Here is an 18,332-nt window from a genome sequence, read left to right on the forward strand (position 1 = left end):
TTTTATGTGTCTATGTATAAAATTAAAATTTGCATACTGCCAGCCACTGCCTGACTCTCTGGCTCTCTGGCTTTGGCTCTGGTCTCCGGTCTCCGGTCTCTGGCTCTCAGAGGCTGCTGTGTCTGGCTATGGAAAAGTTCTTAACTGAAGTCAGCGTCTGTCCGTCTGCCCAGTCTGTCTGTCTGCCGATTTGGCGACGATTTTTCCGTCGAGTGTGTGACAACTGACGTGACGTGCCCTGACTTCCTATCTAGCCTGCTCTCTGCTATCCCAGTCCCCAGTCATGCGGATGGATGGCGAGAACGTGGCTGACGACGAATCGTAATATGAGTAAATTGAATGTTGATAAAGCAGAACTAATTTGATGTGATTTATAGGAAAGAAAATACATATACGTATAAGGAATGCAATTAAATACGGTTTGTAGAATATTTTATAATGATTTTAAAGCGTTTTTAAATGTAACATCAGCGCTACACTATTAAAGACTCCTAAGTAACACGATATATCCTATATTTCGCACAGAACATTGTATAAATTCCAATAAATTTAAATAAAATTAGGTCTATCCATTACCTTAACATAGTTCTCCAATAAAAGACTTTTTTAACTACTTATAAACCTATTTTTCGTCAAATTTATGCCATTTGTAACCTACAGTACCCAGTTTTGGAGGGATGATGGACTTGGATGATGTCTGCTGCTGATTGTTAGACAGACAGACAGACAGTTGGAGATCCTGCTTCTGTGTAGAGTCAAAGGATTTCGTGTCTCTATGTTGGGGCTTATAGCGCTTTAAATGATTTCAATAACCTGCCATTTAGAATCATTAGCTAAGCCGCCAGCCACTTGAGTGGTGATTTTAGGGGGGGAGACCGCACAGGGCTCTCGGTCTCCCGCTCTGCGGCCCCTCATAAGTCAGTCTGGTAACCGGATCTGGTTTTGCTGTCATTCGAATGATAAAGCCATTTGACAAAGGCACAAAAAGCACACACAAGCGGACAAGTTGAGACGCGAAAAAATCCCCTCTATCCCATCCGCTATCCCTCGGCCCCCCTGGAGCAATGCAGCGACAGCGAAGGGCTTGTCTGTGGAGATAACAAAGAGAGCCTCAAAGAGAGTGTGCGACAGGGGCAGGAAGCGGATGGTGGTGCAGGCTGGAGGATAGTGGGGGGGCTGGAGTGGGGAAACAAAAGCGACATATCAACAAATGTTGCCGGCATAGAAGACGCAGCTTCCGTGGCAGCCACACGCCTGTCAATGAAGCGGCAGCAGCCGCCACGAGCAACGAGTGTGTGTTCGTGCACCAAAAAATCAAGGATGATGGGTATCAGACTAAAAGGATAGCCTGGTAATTAGAGTGTGTTGCAGGGAGACACCCAGGGAGCGAACGATGGACCAATACACCCAGGCTCTCTACGACCACTGGGTATTCAAAAGAGCAAATGAATGGCAAGGGGAAAGAACATCAGCAGGATAACAATCGAAGCAGCGTTGGCATGCAGCGCAGGACTCTCTGCAGGAGCCACCACCAACCAAATGCAAATCACACGAATACGAATACGACTACGTAAACTGAACGTGTTTAGTCCCCAGTATTTCGTTCAGATGCAGGACGAGGAAAAGAGGAGCAGAAAACCAAGGACGAAACCCAAAAAAGCAGACTATAAATTTATTGTTAACGTTGCCGCATGCAAATTGAATCCTTTCGTTTGTTGTCCCTGCCCAGACGGTGGGACACTCTCTGCTTTCCTCTCAGCAAGGAGTCGCAGAAGGGTTCTTCGGCCTTTCGGTACTTAAGAGGCCACGCTTTCTCGTTATCTCTGGCCAGTGGGGATTAACTGGAGCGGAGCAGCATAATAGCAGGTCCTGCCATAACAATAATCGTAATTTAAGGATGAACTATAGACAAGACATAAATACAAGATGATAATATTCAGATGGGAGAGCCCATTGTTTCAGAAATCGCGTAATTCAAAGCTTATCTTACTCTATCTTTAATTTCTACCTATAAAAACTGATTGACAAAATCATCTCTATAAAAACTCTACCATAATTCCATAATAATTCGTCCTCCTACTACCATATGGCCCTAGGTATTACATGCCCATCCCCGCAGTCCATTGAAACGTTCTGATTGCCTGATCAGAAATTCCGTGTTGGTGAAAGCAATTGAATAAGATTTTTATATGACAACACACACCACGTGACCGACTGGGCATTTCTACATTTTTTCGCCACATAAATTGTTTTGTTATCCATCAAAAACGTGTCCATGATTTCTATCGGCCAGAAAGAGTAGAAATCTGTGGGCACGTGGCCACCGACCAACCTACCGCCTGCCTACTCACATTATCCGTAGGAATTAACATTCTATGGGGCAGCAGCCCCCACGAGGGCCCACGAGGCCTCCCATTTGCTGGCACCCAGTAGCCAATTTTAATGACAGTCTGACAATTGAATTAAATTATCAATCGATGGCCCTGGCAGGGCATCGGCACAAGGGTCGCGCACAGCAGTAGAAAAAGGACCTTCAGCACAATCAAATTGATTGTATTTACTTTGACACCAAAACCAAACACAACATCCACAATGGTCACACCTACTCCTAGTCCCCTCCCCATCCCTTCCCACCGCAATCGATGGATCTCCCTCCTCTTTGGGGGCCTTGGACATGGGTTGAGGCTTAGGGACTTTTTGTTTTTTGCCGCCTCGATTTGACTTAAATACGGTTTTTGGCTCGTTAAGTGTAACTAACAAACGCTGCCATCCGCTGGCTGGCTGGCTGACTGGCTGGCTGGCGACTCGTTGTGGACGCCTTTATTGTTTGCTTTCCTCGTTTCTGCCCCACCCTCTGCCTCTTCCTTCTTTTTCCTGGTTTTGGTTGCTTAAAATGGCCTTCTTCGACCGAAGGAAGGCATATTGATTGGGGCATCTGATGGGGCATCGGCGCGGAGCAGATGTTTAGGCTTGAATGGAGCCACAGGCAAAGCATTAAAAATGTGTATTTATTTATGAATATTTGAATAAAGTAAAGGTTAAATTTTGCCATGGCAATTTAAGGTCAAAATTTGTCTCATACCAAACTCCCCCTAGAATCCCCCAAAAGTGCTCTTCACTCGAATCTTCAGGGAATCCGAATGCCTAAGTAGCTCATTCCGCGTACCATCTATATCCATCTTAACTCAGCTTCTCAGAAGGACCCTCCCTACTCCACTACTTATGGTCCATCATCAGCATTTGGCAGACGTCACGTTATGGCTTTAAAGAGCCACACGGAAGGTAGACGAAGTAGCACACAAAAAGAATAAAAGTAAAATAAAATAAAATGCATATACAATAAATAAATAAAAAGCATAAAATAATCATGTCACGTGCGAATTGATTGAATTTCTTCCTTCGGGCGGGGCGGTGCGGGGCGCTCTTTTGTTACGCCTCGTGGCCATTTTTTGGTCAATGCCCAGGGGGTGGGTTGACATAACCCTAGCAGGGACCAGCCAGCCATCCCTCCCTTGCTCGAGAGCCCGTACGAAGTCGTTTCATTTAATGGCCACAGACAAAAGGTATTTAATTTAATGCCCACGCCACTTGGCCAGGTAATTTGAGCTACAAGATGGCATACACTGCAGGAAAAAACGGACAGCAAAATGAATCGAAGTCTGGAGGAAATCGCGCTGGGAAATTGAAAAGCCAAAGAATGCCAATATTCATGCGAGTCACAACCAGGAGGCAGGCAGATACAGACGAGCAATCGGAACAGAGCCGCGGCTTAGATCGTGACAAAAAACCAAAAATCCCCAATGGCCATGTCCTATGTCCTGCTCCGCAGCATGAAAAAGAACAATTGAAATCTGCCAGCATTGCCAGAATGTTTTCCAACGCAACTTTTCCAAAAAATTATCTTTCGCTTTTTTGCGAAATCCTTTTTCGAGAGGAATCTGGCGAAAAGTGCATGGCGCAAAATTGTTCAAGTCGGCGTGCACACAAAAGCCAACACTTTGACGGTTCCCCTATGTGGGGGATATCCTGGTGGGAAAACACACACATTCCTACCCGTAGTTATTGTTGTTCCACTTGCAATGAAGGTGTCATCATATTTTTTCAATTTCATGGCTATTTCTCCCTCCCCCTTGTGGTCCATACATATCTTCTCATATTGTTTGTATTTGGTTTTTTCTTGTTTTTGCATCCACTGAAATATGCGTAAATGAAAGTTTTTGTCCACTTACTGGCTTTGGTTTTGGCCCATCAAAAGAATGCCCTTAGTTTGCTGTATAGAGAGGATAATCTGGCAGTATTTTATTAGATTTGTAAAGCTTATATATTGATACAATCCCTGCAACTCTCAAGCACCCTAGACAGAAATCATATTTTTGATTATATGTTGGTGTAAAAAACCAACATACGAAATCCTCCTTAACCTCAAATCAATCCCACATCCATTTTCAGGTATCGATCCACCTTTTGGTGTCCACTCAACGAACGGCACCATGGAATAGGGTGTACCCGACACAGCTGGACGTGCCAACCGATCCCCCATACCCACTCCCATTGCCTCTTGAAAAAACGCACCGAAAAGTCAGCAAAAATATGAACGCGTGTTTGAACGAGAAGAAGGAAGCAAAAACCAAAACCGAAACCAAAACCAAATGCAAAAAAAGAATAGAACGAAACGATTGTTGTTGCAGTTTATGGGAAAAACTCCAGCGGGGCTTCAGATTCAGAAAGTGCCTATATGTGTGTGTGTCTGTGTGTTGGTGTGTGTGCGACAGAGACACTCACTCACTCACGCACAAGAAAAAGGCAGAGAGAGACGGAAGACAGTGCGAAATGCGAACACTTGCAGTAAAAGCACGAAAAACTCGTTACAAAAACCGTTAGTTTTTCAATTATGGCGCGTAGATTAGTATTTGAAAGCAATGCATGTATGTATGCATCAGTGTGTGGCTGTCCCTGTGTGTGTGGGTGTGCGTAAATCTCTGCCTGTTCGCCGAAAGAAGAGCGAGCGAACGAGACAGATACTCAGGGACTGAGCCATTATTGGATTTCTGGTCATTTCTCTGAAGGTAGCAGCACCGCCAGCAGGAAAAAAAAGGAGAAAAACTTTCCCCTGACAGCAGCACAATAACTTTTGAATAAGAAAAACGTGCAACGCTTCCAAGAGAGAAAGAGTGGGTGAGATTTAAGGGTGGGGAAAAGGTTGGAAAAGCAGGAGACACGAATAGGAGTATGGGCATATCAGTGCTGGACCAAAGGAAATACAAAGAGGCTGATCCAACAGAGCCACAGGACAGGAGGCGATGCACAGAAGAGCATGGCCAGACCACAGGACTGGACTAGGGTATACGATTTCCAAAGGTGTTGTCTCTACCAGCAGTGAAACAGGAAAGTGGTTCAGTGGAAGGTTCATCCAATACAGCCACTGAACAGAGCAAAAACACTTTCTGCAGCTGCAATTTTCCATTCAACTTGAGGCTTACTCAATGGCCAAACGAGACAATCAGTTTAGGAAGTTGGCCCTCGGCGTCTTATGCGAATGCTCTTTTTTTTAGCACTATTCCAACTCTTTCGTTCTTTGCCTTTCCTTCGTTCGGTGCCTGTGAAAGCTTTTGCTAATTTTACAACGCACATTACGTATACGCCGTGTTTGCAGCTGCAAATTTCTTCTTCAAAAGAAAAACAAGTCAGCGAACAACAATGGTTGCTCTTAGAGATGAGCACGTGCCACTTTAGAAATGAAATTCCCAAGAAGACCAGGGAAAGTTGTTAAAAGGAAAAAAAGGAGAAGATGGCAAGAATATAAAGAAAACCTTGGTAAATCAATACTGAGGTATTCATAAGAACCTTGCAAGTAATCGGAAGGAATATATAACTGAAAATGAATTAAAACTATACACTGTTCAATGTCCTTGCTCCTTGCTCATCTGATGACAGATCAAAGGGAGATATTGAAATAGAAGGGTTTGACCTCCTGTTGTCCGCTGCCCTTTATTATTGTTTGACTTGTTTTGAAACTAAATAAAGATCTAATCTAATATTCCACTAATTCTTTCATAGAAATACCCATCCCATGAGTAGGATTTTGCATATTTTCTTAGCTCAATTTCTTAGCGCTTTCCTCTGTTTGCAGTTTCCTTCCTTTTGATAACCTCATCACTTTAATGCTCTCCACCAGACTCTTCAATTGAGTGCATCCTTTACAGGAAGATCTTTAAAAGCATTCCTTGTCCTCAGACACCAGTCTGTATGGAGTCCGTATATCACATTGCCATCTCTAGATTCTCCCGAGAGGCAATGCCTTGATTTTCTTTTATGGGATTTCATTGTTAAGGCCCCTCCATAGTGGCTAGTCACTAGTGTAGCAGCAGCAGCAGCAGTCCCAGCATTGCCATTTTATTGTTGAATGAACGGACTTACGTGTGAACTACTAGGCGACAACAACTTATGCCATTTCCGTTTCCGCTCGCCATTCAACGCAGCAGCAAAGCAGCAGAGTGGGCGGAGGAGTAGGAGCAGGAGAGCAACCAAGCAAGCAATGCCAAGAAACAGGAACACAATTGTGAGGTCATGTATGTGACAAACAATAAAGACGATAACTTACGTACACGGCAAAAGGGAAGCAGCCGAGCAGCGGAGCAGCGACTGCATAGTACAGCGAAGCGGAGCGGCACAGGCGAAACGGAAACGGAACTCCATGGTGCCCTGCGTAGGTGTGTATCTGCATGTGTGTTGGTGCTTTAAAAATAAAATTAAGTTTTGTAAACTTGGACTTAATGCGCCTTTTCCTCCCCTCCCCTGGTTTTGTTAGGTGGCGGCGGCAAGTTTCGAAAATATATATTTTCAAAAGCAAACTTTATTCCTGTTGAAAGAAAATATGTCTGGCGTCTTTGGTATACATATAAGAAGGTGTCCCCGCACCGCAACATACAAAAGCAACAAAAGAAGCAGCTGCCAGTTGCATGCCCCCAACTTGCGGTGCTTGGTGGCTCTTGGGTCGTGGGTTTGGGGGATCTCTCCCGTGGAAAGTTTTGTTTGCCCTGACACTTAAAAAGTCGTAAAATGCACATTCAGCATAAAAACCACAGTTTGAAATTATGGGCCCCACACTGTTCGCTCTGTCCCTCTCCTATTTTCTATCCTTTTCTGGCTGTGAGTCTTTGCCATTCACTTCTGGTGTGGTGTTGCCTTTTGTATCATATTTTCTAGTTTGAAATTCGTTTGGACGTCGGCATCGGGCACTGGCGTTGGCGGCTTTTATCTTTAATGGATTCTACGTGCAGATTTGTTTGGGTTTATTCTTCCTTAGAGAAAGAAAAAACATATAGAAAGAAAGAAAGAGAGAGAGGGAAAACGGCATATATTTTCTCAATTATTATTGAATGAAGACAAAGGAACATTTATTTTTAAAGAGAATCGATACACCTCTCATAGACAATCCATATTATATCTCATAAATTATATCTCTCCAAAGATCATCCTTCCCATCATATTGTCTGAAGAGTCAAATACAAAATAGAGCCCACCATCGGAGCTTTTAAGTAGTCGGAGTATTCGATAAGTACAAAAAAGACACTATAAAACATATTTCTTTTCATTTGAAGAGTTTTCTTTGCAGTAGTTTTCATTTCTGTTGACTTAATATCTCGATTCAACTTGAACAAATATTACTGCTGTGTTTCTTTTGAGTTTCCTTTCAGCTAATTATAAAGCAGAAAACTATGAAAACCTCTCAATTAGTTTGCCTTTTCTTGGACAACTAGCACAAATATATTGCAGCAGCAGGAACACATCTTAACGAAGCGGAAAAGCTGGAAAAACACTTTCCGTTCATAAGTACAGTTTGCAAGAAGTCAAGCAACAGAACTGCAGGGAAGAAAACACACAAGAAATGGCAACGGAGAGACCGCAAAAGGCAAAGAACCAACTAAGAGCCAAAGAACCACTGGAAGACCACCAGCAGCACCACCAAAACACCTCCGCCACTAGCAAAACCCCGTACTTTGTAGCTCAACAGATAAAAGTAAAGTTTTTGCAACTTCATTTGCTCAAAATCGTAGCAGTTGTCGGCTCGGGCTCTAAGTTCCTTACTCGAAAAGGGAGAAATCTTTACCTGAAGAAAGGCAAAACCATTACAGGGGAAAAGGAATGCTCAAAGCCGGAGCCGGAAATACGCTTCCAGACTCATTGATCTTATGGCAGCTATGGCTCGTTTGGTTCTGTTCAGGATGTTGTGGCCCCCTGCAAGTGTATACAAAATATCTCTCATTTTTTTTGGGGAATTTACTTAGAAATTCCCCCGTACAACCTGTTGGCGGAGTTGAACTTTTTTAATACATTACAACCATCCCTGCCGCTCCGCCCTCCTCTCCTTAAGTAACTTCTCCCCTTGTCTCCATTAAAATAACACCAAAACTTTGCTTTCGACTGCTGTCTAACGGTAATTTCAGGGCATAAAGCATGATTGAAAGGTGAAGACATGAACCACAGGAAACCCGGCACCCAGCATTCAGCACCCTCCTTACAGCTTCAACGTCTTTTTTGGGGCTCTGGGAGACTGTGGGGTGGCTGTATAAATATTTTGACCGCAGGGTCAGTTTTGCCCTCCACTTCCGTTTCCTCCTTCTTCTTCGCACTGTTCACGTTATTGTTATTGTGGTTGATATTAGCAGGACATTATTGAAAATAATTTACATTTTCCTCCCCACTCGGGTAGTCCTGTAGCTTCCCCCCCACCCTTCAGAAAGTTTCATAAATTGTTTCGATATTAATCCGAGGGGTCCCAAGTCCCTCTCTCTCTCTCTCTCTCTTACAGGTACATGACCCTGTCTCCTGCCATCGAACGTCGAAACGGCTGACAGGTGTTTAAATTTCAAAAGTTTTAATGTGTTTGGCTCTCTGGCGCAATAACAACAACAATCAGGATGATCATTATTATAATTATAATGGATAACAATAAGTTTTGATTGGATAATTATGTATTATAACAATTTAGAGAGAGAAAGAGATAGAGAGAGAGTTGCAAAATCAATGGGAATTTGTGGTTGAAAACTTTAGCTAAATGGAGAGAACAATGGCATAAAGTTAATTAGGGAAAAGGGCATGGAATATATGGATATATAAATTTTAATGGGGATTGTGTTTTAATTCAATTTAATAATACAAAAAAGGACTGACAATGCAAGGGTTTGCCACCAAATGATCTGTGGGAAAAGCAGCGAGGTTTTATGAAATATCTCTGAACAAAAGAAACCTCTTTATCTAGCAGCCATAAAGCTCTTTCTTTTGCCAACACATAAACTATTAGGAAGCGCATTTCGAGACCGCCTTGTGAGTAGCCCCTATCACATTTTCTCAATTTGTCAAGTTCTCAGTGTCTTGTCCACACATTCTCACTGTCTGACTCCTTAGTTCACAGCTTCCATTCACAGCTCCAGCTACCATTGCCATTCTCATAATCATTTCCCACTGCCAGCAGCCCAAAGGCAGCTCTGGGAAGAAGTCAAACCATCAGGCAAAAGACAGTGGCTGTGTGGAACCATTGGGTCATTTTCAACAAAGACTGAGAACATATTGTAGCACGATTTTAAAAATAAAATTAACTTGAATTTGCTCTCTCTATCTTTCTCTTTCAGAGAAGAAGTAAAGAAAGGATGTCCCCTTTGGCATGTTGTCCTTGGCTGTCAGACATCCTTACAGGCAGGCAAACAGACAGACGGACACAATGAGGAGAAAAGTTCTTCCCGAAGAAAGAAAAGTGCAAAAAGCCAAGTCAGTAAGTAGCAAAGAATTTTCCAACAAACGCACACAACCATCAGAGGCACACCACAATGGACACACACACACAGATACACATACTCACACATACTGGTACATACTCTTAGAGAGTCTCTCTCTCTCTCTCTCTGTGGAGGAAAATATGCCACAATTGCAACATAACTTTGCAGCTTATTATTTTTTATTGCAGCTAATAAGCTTGACTTGCCAGTTAATGGCGCATTTCCGTTTCCGTTTGCTAACACACACACACACACATATGTATAGAAAAGAAAACCTGTCGTAAAGTTTATAATGAAAATATTTTCAGCTTAGTCTCTGGCCAAACCATTGGGAAATGGGGGAAAATGGCAACTTGTTGTTCAAACTCTCACAAAACTGTCAACAGCAAAATCCCCTGACACCGACACACACACGCTAATACACACATATGTGCATGAACCCACACACAGATACACATCTAATAGTTTGATAAACTTTTGTGCTTTTTGTTCTTTCCATTCTTGAGCTTATTAAACTGAAATTTTTAGACACTTTTCATTTATTTTATTTGCACACATATTTCCTTATTGAAACTTTTTAGACTGGACAATGGGATTTCCCTATCTCTCTCTCTGTCTTTCCTTTCCTTTCCTTCCTTTCTTCTACCTCTATCTCTTGGCCTTTCTCTGTCTCTGGTTTATCCCAACAAATAGCCTCATTTGCTTATGGCCCGGACATTTCATTGTTGTTCCTTTTGTCTCTGTGTCCCTCTCTGATTATTGCAATCTCATGTTGTTATATCTAAGAGATGTTTAGGGGAGTGCCGTGTGGCGTGTGGAATGTGGGTGGTATATGTATTTTGTAGCTCATTTGTGTGTGCCTGACCGGAAGTTGTAACTGTGCACAGGATACGTTGAATGCCCCCCGATTTCACACGAGGATAGGCAACATTCGTGTTGGTAGATATCCACGGGCAAGGTGTTAACATTACACTAGGACACGGTTTTTTTTTAATGGCTGTAGCTTTTGATGGGCTTTTATTTGGAGAAAAGCCTTTTGGTGGGTTTATTGGTGACTGACTTTTGCGTGTTTAATGTGTTTTAATAGAAGAAAGAATGGATGGATCTATCCTCTCTATAAAATGCCTAAAGATTTACAAAATTCCATTCCTCCGAATCTCTAGTCTTGCTCAATCAGAGTTGTTCCTCTCCCTGAAATAATAAGGTATGCCGAATAACAAAATATATTCTCCTCCACAAGAATCGTAATTCGAACTTCAATTTATTTTTATCTCCGATAAAGATCAATTTTAACAACAACAATAAAGAAAATATTGATTTTTACCAACTTTACACACAATTGAAAAGATATCTTCCCAGCGAAAGGGAATGCCAGAAAGTTTTGTTACCTTATTATGAGTATTATTATATTTTTGTTACGTTGTGATTTTGTGTTCTTTTTTTGAATACGGGCTGGGTATTCTTTATACGTTTCGGGGAGTATAATAAACATCAATATGGAGGCCAAAAGGCATCTGGTTCTGCCAATAAATGAAAGCCGGAGCCAAGAGCCAGTGAAAGGGCCACAAACAGAGGCGAAGCACAAAGCCGAGAACTGACAAAAGTTTTGCACAAAAATCATAAAGTGCAGGGAAAACTTTGTGCCTCCCAGAAACCAAAAGAAGGCGACACTCGACTCTCGTAAAGTCGTAAACCAAGTGGCAGGGGGACGGTAACTGGGGCTGAGAGAACAAGAAATCGACTAACATCAATTCGAAAATGGCGCAAAAGTGGCAGCGATTTGTTCACTGTTGGTTCTGTATCCCAGGATCGCAGCATCCCATCCTCCTTTGGATGCATTTGGCCAGTTTTTGCCCACTTTGCATTTTATCTTTATTTGCATTTGCGGCTAACCAATGACAGGCCATTCTTGTGGCCGGACATGTCGAGTGCTTTTTTGTTTTCGAAGAAAACTTTCTTTTTCTGTGTGCCACAGACGCCTTTGGACCCGTGCCATCCAACCAGCCAGGACCCCCCAGAGCGAGAACTGCAAGTGTCAAAGATGCTGTTTTGGTGTTCCAAACAAAATGTTTGCTATAAATTAACATTGCGGTTGCGGAGACACAAATTTGTGTGGTTTCCCAAGTTTCGCATGGGTTACATATTGGCAAACAGATTTACCAAGAGATGTCTGATCTTTGTTCTTGAGGAAGTCTGAAAAAAGGGTTGCAGGATATCACAGAGAATTTAATGCAGATATGGAAAAGAAGGTTATTTATAATATCTAGCGAATAAAAGGATTGGAATAGTACTTCTTCTTGTGACTTTTTTCATAATTTGTACGCGGATTTTCGATATAAAACCTATCACCCAAACTCTGCCTTTTTGGTCTTTTGTTTTGCTTAGGGAATCGTTTCATTTTGCCATTCAATTTGTGGATTTTCATAAATTGTTATCTCATTAAATTGGGATTTAATTGGTTTGGTCGTGGCCGTGCGGGGGCTATTTAAAGTGAAAGATTAATGAGGCTGGATATCTGCGGTGGCTTAATACTGTTGTTGGCGATTATTTATGGCCAAAGCCCAGTGTGGAGTTAAATTATATAATAATTAAACAACCATTGAATTGAAATTTTAAATATTTCCCTTGGTTGGGTAACAATGTAGCACTTTGTTGAGTTGTGGATCCGAAAAGCGCTCTCCAATGGATAATAAATTATCAAGAACCGAAGCATAAATACTGCTGGCGGCCACGCCCCACAAACTACGATGCCAAATGGAGTTTTGGTGGACTTTAAGAAAGTCCAGACACAGAGTCCTACATCCCATGGACAGGCAATAACAATTTATATGGCCCAGGGTAACATTGTCAGCATGGCCAGGACACGTCCTTCTATCCATGATGGGAGCCTCAGATGGGAGGCTGTGGGAGGTGGGAGTATCATTCAAAAAGGTGCGACAACCTTCGATGAAGACAAGAGAGCATTTAGAAATTAATGATAATTGACACAATAAGCGACAAGTTGAGCTCCAAGTCACGGGGGGGCGGGAGTGGAGTAGGGAAGCGGTGGAAGGGGAGTCGTTTCCTGGACTCTGGTGCTGGCCCTAAGGGATAATAGTCAATGACATTAGAAGCCAATAAATAAAAGCGAATGAAAACAAACAGCAAGCAGCAGCACAGGAAGACGTGCAGACAGCTACCTCAAAGACAACACAGATACAGACACATACATATATACAGCTGTACACACAAAGATACACAGAAATGAAGAATAAATCTAAAGGACCGAAGCACCCATTGGATACCCTCTTAGATTAGGCTTTAATATGGAGGATATAGTACCAAAGGTTCCTATGACAAACTATAGGATATAGCCAAATGAATTTTATTCAATAACTTGATTGGATTATCGTCTTAAAAAGAAAGGAGAACTGTCCTAAAAGAATGGTCTGTCTTAAAAGCTGAAAGTTGTTACCAAGATGATGTTCGATGATTGAAAGCTGCCAAATCCTTATACCCTCACAAAGTGTGTCAAAAGCCAACAACAAGAACAGGATGATCCTGGCAGCACCATAGGAAGATATACGCAAAAGAAAACTAGGAGAGAGTCGATTTTCTCAAGGCGTTAAACGCATTTAACGCTTAATTACATTGGGGCCAAAAGGCAATCGTGTGGGTAGCGGTACACTAATTTCCACTTCCTAATTAGGCGGAAAACTTCTGAAAGCCCTCTGCGATATCCCCATTACCCATTTCCGCTTTGGCAATCAAAGCTGCTGCTGCTGAAGGAACTATAAAATTCCAAGACTCTCACGTATGGGGCCCGCTTTGACATTTATGGAAATAATTAAAACTGATTTCACGCTCATTTTATTCGAGTCTCTGTGGGTGATGATTGCTCTCCCCCACATCTTTCTTTCCCACTCAATTAGGACTACGCGTTCGTTCATCATGCACGACTTTGTCATTCAATTATCCATTGCCAATAAGTGAGTGGCACATAAAATGTGAGGCGAACAGCGAACGTGACTTGAGCGTGCGATTAATTTCTATTTGAGAAAGACGCTTTAGGAGGATTCTTCACGACTTGATTCGACTTGTAATCAGAAATAGATATTGCCAATATATAGTCAAATGCATCGTGTTTTCTAATCTTTGGGGCCTTTGACATGCCCCACAGCGATGGCATCGAAAGCACTGCAGCTCCTTGATGCAGAACCCGCGTCCGACATTGTGGCCAACCCTATCTCTCGCCGTCTCTCCCGGTGATTTGTGGGCCCAGAGCCATCTACTGCGTAGATGGAAGCAAGCATCAACGTTTCAGTGCGGCAGCCCTTTGCAGCTGCATTGTTTTTAGGAGCTTATGTGCTCAGTCTCATATTTTGCATGCCCCAGAGTTTCTGCTGGAAGGATGAGGCGCACAGGGAGAATGTGTGTGTTTGTGTGTGGCTTTCTGCTTCGATTCGTTACAATTGGCCAATATTCTGGCTTTGTGCTAGTGAACAATGCGGCAAGGCTGAAGTTTTGGCAGGAGATTTTCTGATTTTAGCGTGCCAAAGCAGCAGCAGTCAAAGGAAAGACCACCATAAACTCACTCATTCCCCCACGGAAATCTCTCTTTCCTCTTTTCCTTTTCCCTTCTGTTTCTCTGTGTTTGTGTAGCTGTGTGTGTGTGTGTGTGTTTGTTGAGGCGCACAAGACCGGAAATGAAAGTTCTGCCAATTGAATTATGGATATAAAATTGCGCTTGACTTTCGCCGCTCAGCAAGTCCAAGGAGATGGCTCTTCAATTTGTGTTCTTTTGATTGTTTTGCGCTTGATTGCCCCTTAGAGAGATAGTGATAGAGCAGAGAGGTTCATTCCAGTCCAGCCCAGAAAGAAAGTTCAAGTCCTGATCTTTTCGTAGACCTAAATGTCAACATTATGCCAGTGAAATTCTACTATTTTTCCCATTACCCCAAAGGCTGTCAGTATACAAATTTATTGTAACATTCAAGATACCCTCTGGAATGAGCAAGAAACCTCGTTTGAAGCGGCCTGCTAATAGCCCATCGTTTAGGCTCCCGAGCATCAGTGGAAGGAGTAGCTTCGTCTTTTTATTTAACCCACCAAAAAAGACTCTGGGAGTGCTTAGCTTTGGCCATATTATAACAGCGGTGAGTTCTATACACAATAAACGCAGGACTTCCATTAAAAAGCGGTGTCGATATTGCCAGGTCGGTCTGTCCGTCTGTTTTTAGTCTCCATTCTTGTTTTCTCCTCCCATCGGGCGTAGCTTTTCTTCAAGCGATCGGAACATTCTCCTCACTATACAGTACATCCTCAGGTACACGTTTTGGAATTTGAATTGGAACCTGATTTTTATATAAATTACATTATTCTTAATCGCTATCTTCAGAGGAAATCTCCTGAGTTTTCTCATCCGCCTGCTGGTGGTGTTCTTCTCCTGCTGCAGCTTCGTCCTCGCTATCGCCAGATTCCATGGGATTCGCTTTGAGGCGTTCTATCAGTTCTTTGGCTGGATTAAAAATGCCATTCGTCTGCTGCGAACAAATTATGCAGCGTTGCGACTTTTTGTACTGCGCCAGAGCGCACTTCTCACAGAAATAGTGTTTGCATCTGTAAAATGTAGAAGTCGAAATATCAATAGCGGTCAGATATATATTAGGGAATTCCCTTACTTGGTCACCACAGGATTGACAAAGCTCTGGCGACATATGTGGCACTTGAAGGGGAGCGATTCCTCGTCCGCGTGTATCTCGTACTTGCCATCGTCGCCATCCGATTCACAGTCGCCGCGTCGTTGCGCCTCGTGATCGGCCTCCAGCTGCCAGCCGGCCTTGTAGTCGCTACGGTCGTGCAGGAACTTGCAGCTGTCGCCAAAGCCACAGTAGCCCGTCTCCTTGTAGTCCTTGCAGATATCCGGCTGGTAGTCCCAGCGGACGGTGGCCCTGAGGTGAGCCGGCGCCCGTATGGGTCCGCTGCGCACCATTCCCGAGCTGGCATTGCCCGCCGCCGTGTCCTGCTTCTTGTAGTACTGGGCATAGTTGTTGATGCCACGGTAGATCTTGTCGTCGGCCTTGCCCTCCAGTTCCTCGTTAATCTTCAGGGCCCGAGCATGTATCGCCTGAGCGTCGCGATCCAGTTCCGTGTCCATTTCGTTGACTGAAGTGGCACCCTGATCCTGGGGGCCACTGGGCAGCGCCTCACGTTTTGATTTGTATGCCACCCCCAGTCCATCATCTTCGGATTTGCCGTCGCTGGATGTGGCCTCCGTTGCGACTCCCGCCAATCGCTTCGCCTTGCCCACCGTCTTGGTGCTCTGAAAGTTGGGATTTGTTCGTTTGCGTCGGTTCTCGGCCCGCACAAGAGCACTGGCCTTGTTCTGTGTCTCCTCATCGCTGCTCTTGGCTATGTTTTTGAACATTATTGCAATGTTTTTCTTGTTTGGCGGTAAGCCGGGACGTACCTGAATCATTGCTGCTGCTGCTCTCCTTTTTGCGACGCATGGCCGCACCTCTGTTGATGTTGCGCTTCTTGAAGCCAAAGGCTGAGGTGGTTGGCGGTTCCTCCGACATCTTATAACTTTAAATGTGTTTGTTTTTGTTAAATATTAATCGTTTTCTTAAAAATGCAAATATTTTGGTGGTAAAATCATTAACATTGCGTTAACAGGCACATGGTTGTTCCGATAAAAATATACAATATATATCGATATTTCATGTCCAGTCACTTTACGGCTGTTAAGATTTTAAAAATTTCATCGCCATTCTATTTTTATATCGATACATGTTCTGAAACAGTGGTCACAGGTGCAAATATCTGTAACCAGAGACCTTATATTCAAAATAAAACGCCGAGAAGGTCAGCTTATCGCACAAAAATACCGATATCATAAACCTAAAATATATATCGATATATTGATATATTGATCGCACATCCATATTTTTGCAACTTGAATACAAACAATTCGTCAGTATATTTACGGTATATTTTTAAAATGTGACGGTATGTTTCGGTATATTTCTGAGGGTCGGACGGTATATTTTATCGATAAGTCCGCGGTCACACTGATAACTAATTTTTTCAACTTTTTAACTTTTTCGTTTAAACCTTTTTTTACAATAAATACAATAAAAACAAGGATTAGAAACTAACCCATCTTGAAGAAAATTTACTCATCAACGGCCTAAAATTATGTGGGCATGGCTAAATGTTCTATATAGCTAGTAATATTCAACGGAAGAAAGAAAACGAGGAATATGTATAGTAGAACTTGAGTTCGTCAGTATATTTAAGGTATATTTTGAAAATGAGGCGGTATATTTTGGTATATTTCTGAGGGTCGGACGGCATACCGGTATATTTCTGAGGGTCGATAACTCTTATCAGTCCGCGATAAATACAACAAATTTTTGTTAGTTTTCCAAATTAACTGAATTAAATATACTTAATCGACTATACCACTTGCAGAACATGATGCTCGAGCTGATTTCCAGTGTAAAATGCTTCGAAGGCGAGCAGCGCGTCTACCAGCACAGCTCCAAAACGCTGGACTGCGACATGACCTTTGGAGTGTTTCTGCCGGCCGCTGCCCTTGAAGACAAGACGCCCTGCCCGGTGCTATTCTTCCTGAGCGGTCTCACCTGCACGCACGAGAACTTCATACAGAAGAGCGGCTTCCAGAAGTACGCCGCCCAGCACGGGCTCATCGTGGTCAATCCAGACACCTCGCCCCGTGGCATCAAACTGGAGGGACAGGATGATGCGTACGATTTCGGAAGCGGTGCCGGTTTCTATGTCGATGCCAAACAGGAGCCCTGGTCGAAGCACTACAAGATGTACAGCTATGTCACGGAAGAACTTGTTGAATTGGTCAATGCCAATCTCCCAGTGGCGGCCGGAAAACGTGGCATCTTTGGCCACAGCATGGGTGGACACGGTGCCTTGATCTGCGCCCTTAAGAACCCTGGCCTCTACAAATCGGTCTCGGCATTTGCCCCCATTGCCAATCCCTCGGAGGGTGCATGGGGCCAAAAGGCCCTCACCGGCTACATTGGCGCTAATAAGGCTGACTGGGACCAGTGGGATGCCACCCGACTGGTCTCCCAGTACGAGAGCACGCCCCAGGAGCTATTCATCGATCAGGGATTGGCGGATAACTTCCTTGCCGCCAAGCAACTGCTGCCGGAGAATCTACTAGCGGCCGCCGACTCCAACGAACATATTCAGACCATCTACAAGCAGCGCGAAGGCTACGATCATGGCTACTTCTATATATCCACATTCGTGGGCGAACACATTGCCTACCATGCCAATCTATTGAAGGCAACCAATGTTTAAGAATTAAATTCTGTTAAAGAACTGAATCTCTCCCTTGGAGAAGTGTTCTGCATAGCATTTTGGACGCACGAAGCCACTCGTGCGGTGGGGTGGTAAAAGCTCGCGGCGTAGTAAAAGCTCTCCAACGTACGGCGTCAGTGGGTGGTGGTCCATTCGCATCTTTCACTGACAATGCAAAGTGGTTGGGCATCCTTCGTCTGACTCGGCTTGGTTTTCATGTTCATTCATCACAAA

General features: G+C 43.4%; 2 protein-coding genes across 2 annotated transcripts; one reads left to right on the forward strand and one right to left on the reverse strand.

Annotated features, from left to right (window-relative positions):
- Positions 1-14,747: 14,747 nt before the first annotated feature.
- Positions 14,748-18,124, forward strand: LOC6594207 (S-formylglutathione hydrolase). Its single transcript, XM_002019630.2, has 2 exons — positions 14,748-14,911; positions 17,229-18,124. The coding sequence occupies exons 1-2, from the start codon at positions 14,765-14,767 to the stop codon at positions 18,096-18,098; spliced, it is 1,017 nt and encodes a 338-aa protein (XP_002019666.1). The 5' UTR covers positions 14,748-14,764; the 3' UTR covers positions 18,099-18,124.
- On the reverse strand, positions 15,097-16,380 carry LOC6594208 (E3 ubiquitin-protein ligase RNF113A). The gene is made up of 3 exons (XM_002019631.2): positions 16,225-16,380; positions 15,437-16,166; positions 15,097-15,374 (listed from the first exon to the last, which is right to left on the reverse strand). Exons 1-3 carry the CDS (start codon positions 16,331-16,333, stop codon positions 15,137-15,139), a joined length of 1,077 nt encoding a protein of 358 aa, XP_002019667.1. The 5' UTR covers positions 16,334-16,380; the 3' UTR covers positions 15,097-15,136.
- Positions 18,125-18,332: the final 208 nt, after the last annotated feature.

Source organism: Drosophila persimilis, unplaced genomic scaffold (genome assembly GCF_003286085.1).
Source record: "Drosophila persimilis strain 14011-0111.01,24,50 unplaced genomic scaffold, DperRS2 tig00003933-arrow-pilon, whole genome shotgun sequence".
Classification (NCBI taxonomy): Eukaryota; Metazoa; Arthropoda; class Insecta; order Diptera; family Drosophilidae; genus Drosophila; species Drosophila persimilis.

Coding starts and splice junctions, on each gene's coding strand:
- LOC6594207 (XM_002019630.2), top strand. CDS start 14,765: ATGAGCAAGAAACCTCGTTTGAAGCGGCCTGCTAATAGCCCATCGTTT. Junction 14,912..17,228: donor TTGGCCATATTATAACAGCG/GTGAGTTCTATA, acceptor TACCACTTGCAG/AACATGATGCTCGAGCTGAT.
- LOC6594208 (XM_002019631.2), bottom strand. CDS start 16,333: ATGTCGGAGGAACCGCCAACCACCTCAGCCTTTGGCTTCAAGAAGCGC. Junction 16,167..16,224: donor CAGCAGCAGCAATGATTCAG/GTACGTCCCGGC, acceptor TCAAAAACATAG/CCAAGAGCAGCGATGAGGAG. Junction 15,375..15,436: donor GTCAATCCTGTGGTGACCAA/GTAAGGGAATTC, acceptor TACATTTTACAG/ATGCAAACACTATTTCTGTG.